The following is a 14,927-nucleotide window of genomic DNA, read 5'->3' on the forward strand; positions in this document are numbered from 1 at the left end:
AGGGAGATTTTTGCTGGCGCGGGGGCATGGCTCCTGTCTAGTGGGAAACGTATATTTTTAAGTCTTAACAAATTGAATTATGTTTGGTTTTTACATGCAGTATCATACCTCAGGCAGTTTTTGCCTAGACAAACATTCCTTATCCCACCCCTTTCCCTTTAAAAGCTTTGAATAGTAGGACATGCATTTTGCTGTTTCAGGTCACCAGAGGCATTTTTTTTTTTTTTTTAAAGTTGTGGAACAAATTTACAATATCCTTGACACTTAAACAGCATTTACAGTGTTTTTTTTTTTTTCTTTTTTAAATTATGTTTCTAAAGATAACTAAGGGAACAATTTCAAGTAGTTCCTCTGTGCTTCTAGATGTAAGTTGTTTTGAGTTTCTGTCTGTTGGTGAGAATTAAGAAACTCATAGCTTGCCATGTCCTGTCATGTTAGCTTATTTTGTAAGGAAATCAAATCTGGCACCTTTCAATTAACTGCTTTACCTCTCTGATCTAAAAACAGAACACACAGAGCAGGAAGGCCATCATTACTATCTGTGGATTGCCTTTACTTACCCAACTGGGTGTGTTATCATTTCAAAGTCTGCTGAAGGTCCTTCTTGAAAAGTAGAAAAAAAAGCCCTCACAGATGAGAGGAACGTGGTAGAGGTGAAAAATAACTTATTCCCAGTCATGAGCTTGGCAGCCCTCAAGGAGGTTGGAAGGGTGTATCTCATCTGTATGTGGCATCTGTACGTGGAGGTCCCGAAAGGGGGAATAAATAGAAACGTTATCATGGATTGGAGCCTAGTCGTTCTCCTTGGTAACTCAAGCGTAAACTATTTTGGAAAAGGGCGAAGATGAAAAGAGGCAAAAAGTGGGGAAGAAAAGAGAAATCTTCTCTTTGCCTTCATGCATGCTTCTGTGTGTTACTTTTATCCCTCTCCCTCACAGTGTCAGATCGAAAGGACACATCTTTTTATTTTATTTTATTTTTTTTAAATTAGTTTCAGAGGTAGAATTTAGTGATCCATCAACTGCATATAATACCCAGTGTTCTTTCCATTACGTGCCCTCCTTAATGCCCATTGCCCGGTTACTCCACCACCCCAGCCACCTCCTGTCCCGTAACCCTGTTTGCTTCCTAGACTTCAGCATTTCTCATGTTATGCCTCCCTCTCAATTTTCCTCCTGTTTCATTTTCCTTCCCTTCCCCAGTGTTCATCTATTTTATTTCTTAAATTTCTGTATACATATGAGTGATCATATGGTATTTTACTTTCTCTGACTTTATTTCATTTAGCATCATATCAAAAGGACACATCTTTTTAAAGGACTTCATCAGTCCCTGTCTTGCCTTTGTTTATTTATAACTAGAAAGGGTTTCATGCCTTTGCCCTCAAATTGTATTAATTACTCGGTCACTTGTGCTGTCTTGAAACAAGATGTGACCAATTGGATTTGTAGGTGATCATCAGGATTGATTCAGTGGATTCAACAGTGAGCCTTGCTCTTTTCTATTTGGTTATGCAAATGGATATGTAAGAGAAGGTACTGATGGGGATGTAAATTTCACAGGATGACCCCTGAGTGTGAGAGGCAACATTGAATCATGTTCCTTTCTCGTATACCTTTTCAACCAAATTACTGTTACTTAAAACATCACTTTAAGCCAGCTCCTGCCTCTCTGGTCACTTGGTCCCAGCTCTTGAAGGGCAAAGAATCAGATTAGCCTTTCATCCATTAGGACCTTAGCTGACTTTTTTCTCTTTGCTTTCCTACAACAGATTGCAGATTGAGCTTAACCAAGAAGTTCAGAGTCTGATCAACGCTGACCTGATCTACAATACGAGAAGGGAGTTTCAGTTCTGCCTGCCCAGCTGGGTCCCTGGTGACCGCTGAAAACTTGGCTTCACTCATTGCCTGTGTGGAAAATTCTCCCTCTTGAATTTTTTCTTTTTTTCTTTTTTCTTTCTTTCTTTTTTTTTTTTCTTCACATGGAGGACAATAACAAAGAAGACAACACAGGCTGATAAGACCAGAGACCATAGGAGAATTCTTTTACCACAGGCCTTCAAGACTTTTCCTCTACTTGGAGTTCTGGACTTTAACAGAACCCTGTCCAATCATTTTGGTTTTGCTATATATATATATATTTTTTTTTTCTCCTCTTTTTAGTTTCCCTACCACCTTGTATTTTGTTTCTGTACTTCAGAAATGGGCCTACAGACCACACAGTGGCCCAACCATGGGGCTTTTTTCCTGAAATCTTGGCTTCTTATCTCCTTGGGGCTCTACTCACAAGTGTCAGAAATCTTGGCCTGCCCTAGCGTGTGCCGCTGCGATAGGAACTTTGTCTACTGTAATGAGCGAAGCTTGACCTCAGTGCCTCTTGGGATCCCGGAGGGCGTAACCGTACTCTACCTCCACAACAACCAAATTAATAATGCTGGATTTCCTGCAGAACTGCACAACGTCCGGTCCGTGCACACGGTCTACCTTTATGGCAACCAACTGGATGAATTCCCCATGAACCTTCCCAAGAACGTCAGAGTTCTCCATTTGCAGGAAAACAACATTCAGACCATTTCACGGGCTGCTCTGGCCCAGCTCTTGAAGCTCGAGGAGCTTCACTTGGATGACAACTCGATATCCACAGTGGGGGTGGAGGACGGGGCCTTCCGGGAGGCTATTAGCCTCAAACTGTTGTTTCTATCCAAGAATCACCTGAGCAGTGTGCCTGTGGGGCTTCCTGTGGATTTGCAAGAGCTGAGAGTGGATGAAAATCGAATCGCTGTCATATCAGACATGGCCTTTCAGAACCTCACGAGTTTGGAGCGTCTGATCGTGGACGGCAACCTCCTGACCAACAAGGGTATTGCTGAGGGCACCTTCAGTCACCTCACCAAGCTCAAGGAATTTTCCATCGTGCGGAATTCCCTCTCCCACCCCCCTCCCGATCTCCCAGGTACACATCTGATCAAGCTCTACCTGCAGGACAACCAGATCAACCACATCCCTCTGACAGCCTTCTCAAACCTGCGCAAGCTGGAACGGCTGGATATATCCAACAACCAGCTGCGCGTGTTGACTCAAGGGGTCTTTGATAACCTCTCCAACCTGAAGCAGCTCACTGCTCGGAATAACCCCTGGTTTTGTGACTGCAGCATTAAATGGGTCACGGAATGGCTCAGATACATCCCTTCATCTCTCAACGTGCGAGGTTTCATGTGCCAGGGGCCCGAGCAAGTCCGGGGGATGGCCGTCAGGGAGCTGAATATGAATCTTTTATCGTGCCCCACCACGACCCCTGGGCTGCCCGTCTTCACCCCGGCCCCAAGTACAGCCTCTCCAACGACTCAGCCCCCCACCCTCTCTGCCCCAACCCCCAGCAGAAGCGATACCCCCCTGACTCCCACCACCTCCCGACTGCCCACCATTCCTGACTGGGACGGCAGGGAAAGAGCGACCCCGCCAATTTCTGAACGGATCCAGCTCTCTATCCATTTTGTGAACGACACGTCCATTCAAGTCAGCTGGCTCTCTCTCTTTACGGTGATGGCATACAAACTCACATGGGTGAAAATGGGCCACAGTTTGGTGGGCGGCATCGTCCAGGAACGCATCGTCAGCGGTGAGAAGCAGCACTTGAGCCTGGTGAACCTGGAGCCCAGATCCACCTACCGGATTTGTTTGGTGCCCCTGGATGCTTTTAACTACCGAGCTGTGGAAGATACCATTTGTTCTGAGGCCACCACCCACGCCTCCTATTTGAACAACGGCAGCAACACTGCTTCCAGCCACGAGCAGACGACTTCCCACAGCATGGGCTCCCCTTTTCTGCTGGCCGGCCTGATCGGGGGGGCAGTGATATTCGTGCTCGTGGTCTTGCTCAGCGTGTTTTGCTGGCACATGCACAAAAAGGGGCGTTACACGTCCCAGAAGTGGAAGTACAACCGAGGCCGGCGGAAAGATGACTATTGCGAGGCCGGCACCAAGAAGGACAATTCCATCCTGGAGATGACCGAAACCAGCTTTCAGATCGTCTCCTTAAATAACGATCAGCTCCTTAAAGGAGATTTCAGACTGCAGCCCATTTACACCCCGAATGGGGGCATTAATTACACAGACTGCCACATCCCCAACAACATGCGATACTGCAACAGCAGCGTTCCGGATCTGGAGCACTGCCACACGTGACAGCCAGAGCCCCGGCGCTAGGAAGGCGGACGGTGAGACTCTCGAGAACACACACGTGTGTGCGCCTAGAGACACGCGAATTACATTTGATAAATGTTACCCAGATGCATTTGTGCATTTGAATACTCTGTAATTTATACGGTGTACTATATAATGGGATTTAAAAAAAAAAAGTGCTATCTTTTCTATTTCAAGTTAATTACAAACAGTTTTGTAACTCTTTGCTTTTTAAATCTTAAAAAAAAAAAAATAGTCGCTGAAGTACTGTACAGGGTTGTACAAGGAGAACCCAACGCCAAGGCAAAAGACGGAGTGATTCTTCCTCATGAGGCACATTAACCATTTTTGCTGTGGAAGCTGTCAGAGTAAATTCCTTTCTCACAGTCGGTCGGTGGTTAGATGAAAGGGCAGATTAGAAGAGCTCATCAGGGTAGGCTAAGTGATGTGGGGGAAACAAGAAATGGCCCAGATACCTTCATGCTATTTCTGCCCTTCCTAGTCTGGAAGAGAAGTTAAAAATCTTGAAATAGAAGAAAGGAGGTAGTTACCCTGAGTTGACCCAAAGCAGGAAATAGAGAAAAGCATCATGAGGAAGCCCGTTCCTGTAAGATAAGTTAACCCAACCCGTCAGAACCCAGCAAAAGACATTTTGGAAAAGAACTTCAAACTCGGGTGTTGGCTTTCTGACCGGGAGCTTAAAAATCACTCCTCATGCTTCCCTGACCCTATATGATAACAGAGTTAGAGACTTGAGTCTGATTTCAGTCATCTGCAGGGACAGGTAGGATGTTCCAGCAAGAAAACTCCCTTTAAAAGTGTTACTATTCAAATTATATGTCAGGCTGAATCACATTCAACAGAGATATATTCTAGAATACTTTTTTAGAAGAGGCTAATAAAATAATGGGAAGAATTATATTGAATGGAATTATTTTTGATAATGAGAATTATTTGGGTAGATTCACTGCAGCTATGTCAACATGATATTTAGACCAACAAGAGGTTAGTATTTGGAATATGCTGAACTTGTTATTTAAAAACTATTGATACCATTTAGACAAAAGCAAGTGATGAGCGGTTCTGCTGTACTTTATCAAATGACTGTGTTAACACGTATCATGTTGAAATAGCTTGAATTAATACCTTTATCCCCTCGCAAATTTGTCTTCCAATCACCTCACATATATTTTCGTAATTAGCTATTTATGCTACATTTGTTTGATTTTTTTCCCCACTCTGCTTAAAATTTGAAAGAAAATTTTAGATGACAGTTTTGGTTGCACAAAATATCCATATATACTTAACACTTTAAAATGTATACTAATTTTCAGTGTTTATAATTCTATGGGGACACATCAAAGCTGGATGATTTTTTTTTTTTCTTGTAAAGGAATACTGAGTTTCCACCTTGAACTGACTTTGACCCTGTTCCAGTTTTGAAATTTCATTTATTCCTTTTCAGTCTTGGATGTCCCTCTTGTTTGGGAATCATGGAGGGATGATCAATCTTTTATTAACAGGATAACATGAAAAATGAACAAGTCAGGGAGTGTGAGCTTGTTCCCCTAATCTTGGCAGAGTGGGGCATACAGCAGAGGGCACAGGGAAGGGAGGGATGTCTGTGTTTAATTCTAGATATTTTTGAAGCAATGCCCATCTTCACAAAGTATGTATAACTTACTCCTTTTCATCCCTTAGATGTAGAAGGGCTATCGATTGCATACATTATCTAAAACACACACACCCTTGGAAAATTCCTTATAAAATCAAATTTCATCCTGTGTTGCATATTTCCTTTACCGCTGGCCATTTTTATAGGGACCTATGAAGTTAATGTCACAATCATTTTCTCTCTCTCTCTCTCTCTCTCACTTTTAACAAAATAGAACTGTGATGTGTCTTCTTTGTAAGAGTTTAGGTATAAAATGCTATGCAAGTTTTTCTTTATAGTAAGAGCTTTATTTTCTTTAATAATGTACCCCCAACTTCTATGTTTTAATCTCCCTTGTCCCTCAGAATAAGCAGAAAATATAACTGAAGTTACAATGTTGTAGAAGCAAGAATCAAAACTGCAGTCAGTTGAGCTGAAATTAGCTACAAATTAATTTGAATTAATTCTAAAGTGGCTTAGGTTTCCCTTTTAGTCTATTAGCTAGCAAATTTTGGCTGTTGCTATTTTAAACCTAATTCCACATGGCAAAGGGACAAGACAGTCTGTGAAGGTGATCCGTGTAAACGGTAAGCCATGTACGGTGCAGGACAATGACATGGGATTTTGTGTACTTACCTGGATAATTCCCTTCCACTGTCCTCTTCCCCTTGGCTGTGTAGATAAAACTATGTGTTCAAATGATGGTACTTGGACTTTTGAGGGTTTTTTTCTCTCTTATCCACAAAATACTCATTTTCATTTATTTCTATTGTGTGTATAACCCTAGCTGCTGAGACATTTTTGCTTTGGGCCAAGAAGACCAATGTTGGAGAGGTTTCTATGACGTCTTATGGGATTCATAAAATTATTTGGGGCTTAACTGGTACAATGAAGACCTAGTCACTTGAAGTGGTTCCTTTGCTAGAAGATGTTCCTGAAGAGATAGAATGTAGTTATAGGCTTCCCTTTGCTCTTGCACACAATATGGCAGAGACTGCTAAAATTCATATCAATGTGTCATTTGTCATGGCATACCTGGGGCTCTCGCTTATACCAGGATAGAAAGCACATCACTGTATTTGTAATGTCTTATGTGTCTTAGGAAAACTGCTGAATAACCAACCAGAGGTGTTGGATTAGGGTTTGACTGGCATTTACGGTCACAGGAATGTGTTCTACTCTGTATTCGAGCTTCTTTTGCTGTCATTGTTTTGTATTTTGAGATTAGTCAAGAGTCACAGTTAAAGGTGCAGGCCCAGTTCGTGAACACAAGGGACTGGCTTGTAAAGAGCTTGATGCTGTTCGACCAAACAAGATGATCAGATAATACACAGCCACTTTCAGAGCTAGGGGACTGTCACTGTGCAGGGGAAATTCTAAAAGGAAAAGATATAGCCATGATCACACAGATATTATGGATCGTTATTCATACCCAGGGTTGTCATTAATACCTATTTGTTTGGGGAGACATGCTTGAATGGAGAGAGGCTCTGGGCTTCCCACAAAACTCTCAAATGCATTAACAGTCTTTGCAATGCACAACCACGGGCAGAGACAAAAAGTGTTTCCCTGTGTAAGAAGTGGAAAACATTCCATCCCAGGAGAAATAATGCAATTTCTAGTTATCTGGATGCTTGTTGAAAATATATTAGATATGTTCCCTGAGGTAAAAACAAAAACAAAAACAAAAAACCTGTAATGTGACCAGTTCTGGCAAAATTATTAACGAAGTAGCTAATTCTAAGTCCCCATTTCCTATGAGTGCAGATCATGATGTCTTAGTCATTTCACAAGATCACAACTTCCTTCCTCTTTGTGGAAAACCTGCTCTGCATGAGGCCAGCAGAACACCCAGTCCAAACACAACTTACACAGAACAGTTGCTGCACTAGTCTGGGGAACGTCAGCTGGAGAGCTCAGTGCAACTTTTGACCATGAAGTGGTTCGTTTCCGTTGCTTTCTTTGTGTATAGCGTTTTTCTTGAACCTACAACAAGAAGACTTTACTTTAGAACATGAGAAGAATGGTTTTGCCCATGATTTTCCTGCTTCATGGGAAAGCAAAGCGGTTTCTTTGTGCCCCGAAGGGAAAGAGATACAAGGGAAAGAGATACAAACAAAACACTCTCCTAGTTCTTAATCATAGTCAAAACTGGCCTGATTTTTGTTTGTTTGTTTGTTTGTTGTTTTTGTTTTTGTTTTTTTCAGTCAAAATACTAATGAAGAAAGCTGTAGCTTATATCCTTCTCTGATTTCTTCAGCAGGGTCAAAAGACAATTACTGGCATCGGGGATGTTTGTCACAGATTGTGGGGAGAAAGATTTGTACATGTATGATACTGTTGTTGTAAGAAATGGATCAGAGTCTTGTGCTATGGTTTTCATTTTCCTTTTTCTAGCGGCACATTCACCGAAGAGCACAAAGCAAGACCATTGCAACAGACATTTTTAAATGAGTATGAAACACACACGTGCGTGTGCACACACACACACACAAATGCACACCCCGAGGCATTTATAAAGATATCCATAGGATGTAAGATTTATAACCTTTTTGAGGTAAGGTGAAGCTGTCGCCACTGTCTGTTCCTCCTAGGACCAGTATATATTCACTGAAAGTTAATTCCAGTGATTTGTTATTGTTTGAACCATACGTTGATTTGCTTCCGGTTTACGTTTAGTGTGACAAGGGACTGCAAGAGGCTGGAAGATTCTGCATTACACACCCTCTGAGACCTACCATGTCACACACTTTGTTAACTATCAACTTCACTCCACACTATACAGTACCTTGTTGATATATTCAGTAAAGGCTTATTTTAAAAGAAAACCACATTGTGTTTATCTGAGTAAGTTCATTGGGGTTCTACCAACACTTGCATTCTTAATGTTAAAAAGAAATATGGGATGCTTCCTGATGATGCAGGAGGATGGCAGGGATGAAGAAAGTAGTAGGATCTTTCCCTTTCTCCTACCTTAAAGAAGTGTTTTTTAAGGCCATGTGAGCCTTTTTGTGTGAGGGATTTCTATGACATCTTCATGTTCTTTTCTATTTCCCAACTAGATTGTGTGTTTCTATGAATATCTTTTTAGTATACACACATACATCAAACATATTGTTTTGTATTTGTAAAATCCATGTTGTTTAGGGTAGAGATAAATACCAATGTAGTTATCCAATCAGAATAATCTTTTTTTTTCCTATTTCAACACATAAGCTATTGGTTTTAAATGTCAATTTTCTTTAACATAGTTTCATGGTACATTTCTACTTCAGATCTGTTTACAGCTCATGTACACATACTTCTAATGAGCAGTCATGAAAATGTATCTATTCATATGCTCCACTTCAACTCAGATTAATCTCAAAGTTTGCCAGAGCCCTTTCTCTAACTCTTCTTGACCATTTCACTAATAATGTATTTGACAGAGATTAAATCAGGAAATAAAATCACGACACTTCAGTTAACTAGTGTTAATTATTTGTAGACTCTGTTGGAAAATTAAGTATGAAAGACAGTGGTAACAGATGATTCACATTACATTTGGGAGATTTTATGTCAAGTAATGTTCAGGCAACTCCTAGTTACTTTTACCAAGAATTACAGACCTTACTCTGTGAAAATCAGACCCTTAGTCAAGGAATACAATTCATACCAAAAGAAAAAGAAAAGGTTATTAAGATCCTTCTACTTTGTTCCAGGCACCTGGGTGAGTATAGAGTTTTCAGAGAGGAATAAAATGTAGTCTTTGGCAAATCTATATCTTCCACTTCCCTGTGCTCCTAAAGAAATCTGTCCATCCAAAGTGTTTACTCCTTATCTACTTTCTACAGAGTACTATGTTAGATCCTTCTGGGGATTTGGAGAAAAATATGACTCTGCTGCTAAGGAGCTCATAGATCATGCAATAAGCTCATTTACTAACACTTTCCAGATTTTCAGAGACTGCATTCTCTCCAACTCACCACAGTATCTAGGGTGACAAAAGAAATACATGTACTTCTTGGTAAATTTGATGATGCATTAGTTGTATATATTAGATGATCTTGGTGTTTAATAGATGACACAAAGTGATAGTGCATTGATAAAATTAGAATGAAATTTGAATTAACTTTTCAAACATATACTACATGATTGAACATTTAGGAATTGTGTTTGGTAATTAGACATGCAACCTTAAATTTCCTTTGGGCACCTGAATATAAACTAATCTAAAACAAGAATAATGGCACCTTATAATCGTTGATCACCTATGTAAGACCATATATAGAATGCTTTGATACATGTGGTCACATTTTGTCTTTATCCATGTAAGGTACATTATCATCATTATTCAGATTGTAAAGCTCAGTTTCCCGAGAAGTATAGTGATTGGTCCATGATCACAAAACCTGTAAAATGACAAGAGTCGGAATTAACCTAAACGTGACTCTTAGGCTCTTAATTATTTCTTGTCTCTTAATAAATTGACTAGCTTTAAGACTGACAAGGCTTCAAGGCAACTTCTTTGTCAATGGTTAAAATTTGTGATGATGGAGATATCACGACTTCACTCATAGATGATATTAACTATTGTTCATGACAAATCAAGGGAACATTCTTAAAACCTAAAATATATCTGTCTTTTAAAGCCATTGGTTACATATCCCTGCTTTTTTTTTTTTAATAGAAATTCTATGCTTGTTATTATTGGGTGACTGCACATTTATCTGATTTGAAAGCTTCAGATGGAATCAAGATATGCCTAAACCCACAGGGTGAGCTGAAAGAACTATTAAAAGGACCTGAGTCAGGTTATTTTTGGTAATGAATTTGTTTCATACTTGAGAGGTTGCTCGAAGTATTTTGTAGATCCTGCTGAAGATGCTCATATGTCAGAATCTATTAGGGCCTTAGCAAACTAGCTTCTGGATTTACGCATTTTTTTTTAATAGCACAAATAGAAAACTTGTGTTTTAGAGGATATAGGAGTTTTGTTTTCATTAGTTATACTGAAAGTTAAGAGTAAAGACTTTGTAATGGTACACTCTAAAACAGATGCCTTTTTAGCACACACACCGACTGATGAACCCATTTACCCATTTTCTTGGTACGAAGTCTAAACTAAATGAAAAATTTATTACACCTTTAAGGAGATTCTGGTCATTTCACTTTACATAATCAACATCCATATTGGGTCACTCTATTCTTAACCAAATATAAAATTGTGCTTTTTGAGAGTCTGCTAAACTCTGTGATTTGGATAATAAGGGCCTTTGTTATTTTCATTTTTTTTTTTTTCCCAATCCACAAATATTTGCTGAGGCCTGGTAAGTTTTGGTGCTGACAGTAACTTTGTATCATTGAAAATCTTCCCTGGAAGTTACTGGCATTCAATACATGGGTTAGGCTTTTCCCACTTCTTTGCTTTCTTTAAGTGCTCACACTCTTACATTTAAATAATCTGGCACATTTCTACTTCCAACAGTTGTAAGAGTTCACGAATGTATTTTCTTCTCTCAGTTTCCACACTCTGGCATGGCTAAGACAATTCCTGTGGTCTCTAGTCCACTTACATTTTTCCTACACACTGTGGGACAAAGGACAAAGATCCATAAAGAATGCCTGACTGTGACACTGTCTTGGTTTCAAAATCTTCCATTGCCATGACTTTAAGGGAGAATTCAAACTCTTTGTATGACATATGTGCCATATATACATTGCTCTCTGACATTCCTTGCCAGAGTGTCCCCCTCGTTCATTATGTGCTCTAGACTAGATCCAAATTTGATAGAAACAGAGTCTATCTCTAAGGAATCTCCAACTCCTGACTCTCGTAGTTTTGCTCAAGGCCTTTTATCCTATGACATGCACTTTCTCCTTTGCTCAGTGACTTGTTTCTTCCTCAAGATACAATTCAAGTGCCCCCACCTTTGGGAAATTTCTCAAATAATATCTGTCAATTATCTGAGACTTCTGTGCAGCTAACATAACTTTAAAATACTTTTAGTTATGGCATCTATACATCATGGTTTTCATGGGTCTGTTTCATGCCTATGCTCCAACCCCCCTGAGGACAGACTACACATTCTGTCAATTACTATATGTCATCCAGTGCTGAGTATAGTATCCAGACCTTGGCAGGTGTTTAGTACATGCTTTTGGGTAAAATGAGAGTAGAACACATGAGACCCTGCCATGATAGCAGGCTCCCTGTGGGTTCAGGCATCCCCGAACAGCAACTGCTCAAATGATATCTACCTTGTCAATCTTCTATGGCTCGATACCTTTCTAAAAAGCCCCAGAATGTTCTATGAAATACTGGAAATGTATAATTAACCTTGTTCAAATTCCACAATATATACTTTACAAGAATCAACAAAACATACATTTTTCTAAGCAAAAACAAACACAAAAATAAAACAAAACAAAACTCTTGTTTACCCATGGCAATTTCTGTAGCAATTATTGCTTTCATGATTATTTGGTGACCACACATGTGTCTGATTTGAAAGCTATATTAGAAAATCAGAATATGTCTCCACCCACAAGAAAGGCTGAAAGAACTGTTCAAATTATTTGAAGAACATACTTTTTTTTTAATATTTTGCAGACAATCTAAAAGCTCTGAACTAACTTTCAGAAAGGAATGTAAAGAGATATCTTGAAGAATTGTCTTAACACAAAATGTCATCATATGGGAAGTACCTGACATATGAGTAGACATAAAGTCAAAGTAAAACACTTTGACAGTTTTCTAGTCAGGATGAATTTTTCACATGTAAAACATAGAAGAAGATCTCTTTTTATTTTATTTTTTTGTTTCCATCAGCAATATCAAACGGGACAGTCATTATTCACTGTGTCATATCTTGTATCTAAAATATGGTATGCATCATTTAGGGGTTCACATACTATTATCTCAGTTATTTGTTACAAGAAGACATAGTTATCTTCTAGAGATGATATCCCCATAAAGAAGGAGGCAGGAGAGGGGGTATTTAGTAGGAACTCACACCTGAAACAGGCTGACTTATTTTGGAAACCGGTCTCTGCCCATTGACCTTGTTAATAGCTTATGCTTTATGGCCATCCGTTTCTTTGACCTGAAATAGAGACAGTGAATTTGAACATGTATGGAGGATGTCAGAACTGCGGGCCTGGAGAGCAGCTGGCAGTCTCAGACTAAGGCAAGCATTGAATACATAGCACTGAGCACCACGTATTTTCCAGACAAACGTCGTTCGCGAGCACAGGGTGACATATTGCCAACTTTCTATGAAAAAACCAAACTTTGTGAGTATTAAGATCAGAATTATATGTAAGAGTCAACTATTCAAAAGAATAAATTAGCATCCCAAGTTCCACATAACTGTACAACCATTATCGATACAAGTTGACAGGGCTTTTTCCATTTTCCCTATCTATCTATCTATCTCTTTCTTCCTTCCTTCCTTCCTTCCTTCCTTCCTTCCTTCCTTCCTTCCTTCTTTCCTTTCTTTCTTTCTTCCTTTCTTTCTTTCTCTCTTTTTTCCTGGAAAAGTTGGGGAAAAGGAGGTGCCATCAGGCAGCACAGCATCATACCGGGCCCTCTGTCTGATGATGGGTGGGACCACTGAGCAGCACTATTGAATGGAGAAAAGAATAGACTTCTTTGTAGTGTAGTTAGCATGTTTCCTCTCTGATCTTCAAAACATATGCATGGGATTATTGATGAAAATTTATTCAGAAGTATCAAATGCACTCCAGAATGGAGTGTTCAGAAAACACTGGGAGATTAAAACATTAAAAAAATTCAAGATAATAACTTTCTGTTCTGGAAACTATAATGTTAAATGGTATAGTGTTATTTCATTTTACTCTATGGCCAACCATACGATCTACAACTGCACTTGGCTGGCTGCTATTGGGGCTGGAAGGACACCAACTGGAAGGACACCAACTGGAAGGACATTTTAATGGTTTTGCAGTGCAGATGTGAACATGTACCAGTTGACTCCCTGCTAACTCTTTGTAACCAATGCATGCGTCCTCTTCAGACAGGTCATGTATTTTCCTTCTGTACACTTTCCGCTGGTGGTAGACAAGATAGTCTCAAAGCAGCGCAGTCACTGGCGTCCATATTAGCATTATTTTCCTTTTTATCCAGACTTTCCTCATTTAACAAATGCAGGAGGTGAGATGCTAGGGGGAAAAATGCTTTCTCTTCTAGTTCTTGACTGCGGAGTTTAATGGGTTTCAAGGCAGTTATTCCACAGGTATAAATCAATACTGGCATTCCCGTGGTCTAGAGCCAATTTCTCTTGTATTTGATCTGGTGTCTGTTTTGATAGATTGCCCCCCCCGCCCAGCTCTTTCTATTGTTAAATATTTTACATATTGGCCATCCTTAGTTGGAACACAGCACACTCCACTATATATCTGGAATAAGTGGGAACCAGTTGCTTTGCAATGAAAGCCAATCACCTTTGATAGAGAACAGTAGTTTCTATACAGACTATTTTATGGGGGCTAATTATTGAACAGGAGGAATTCCTCTGAGTCTGAGTTCAAAGCTGTCCAGAGCTAGAGTTAGCCTTACTCCAGTCCATACTAACCTTGGGCCTTGAGCATATTTATGATTCAGTTTCCTTTTTTGTTCATGGGGGTAACTATGATACTTACCTCAACAGCAATTGTCCAGCACAGGGCCTGACACATACTCAATGTCAGGTACTTACTGCAAATATGTGGAGTTAATGTCCAGAAAGTTGGGTTACGTGGCTTGGGTCTCCCTTGGATCACGGGTAAGACCATTCATCTCTCTGGTTTGTTTCTTCTAGTGGAGCGCATAAGACTTTGGTTGATTCTTAAGTTCTTTTGGACTTAAATTTTATTTCATCCATGTCAATTTTCAATGAAGTGCAGCTGTGGTGAATTGGGCTGATTTTTGTTATACATTTTTATAAATTTTAGGAAGATGCGTATAGGATTGAAAACAGGGAGCATGCAAACACCCAGTTTCTTTGACTTTATTATAAAGACTAGCATGCCCCCATTGGTGACAATGACAGTAAGCTCAGTATGTTTGGGAAGCAATATGCACAATTATCAAAAGAGCTATGGAATCACAA

At 39.8% G+C, this 14,927-nt stretch overlaps 1 protein-coding gene across 2 annotated transcripts in view; it reads left to right on the forward strand.

Moving 5' to 3' along the window:
• The window catches only part of FLRT2 (fibronectin leucine rich transmembrane protein 2), a 100,254-nt gene extending 89,785 nt beyond the window's left edge, over positions 1 to 10,469 (forward strand). For both annotated transcript variants that reach the window (XM_044232488.1, XM_044232487.1), the window contains exon 2: positions 1,772 to 10,469. In XM_044232488.1, coding sequence (XP_044088423.1) covers positions 2,202 to 4,184 — 1,983 coding nt within the window. In that variant the 5' untranslated portion in view covers positions 1,772 to 2,201 and the 3' untranslated portion in view covers positions 4,185 to 10,469. The remainder of the gene's footprint in view (positions 1 to 1,771) is intronic.
• Positions 10,470 to 14,927: the final 4,458 nt, after the last annotated feature.

The sequence above is a fragment of the Neovison vison genome, chromosome 13 (assembly GCF_020171115.1).
Source record: "Neovison vison isolate M4711 chromosome 13, ASM_NN_V1, whole genome shotgun sequence".
NCBI lineage: Eukaryota > Metazoa > Chordata > Mammalia > Carnivora > Mustelidae > Neogale > Neogale vison.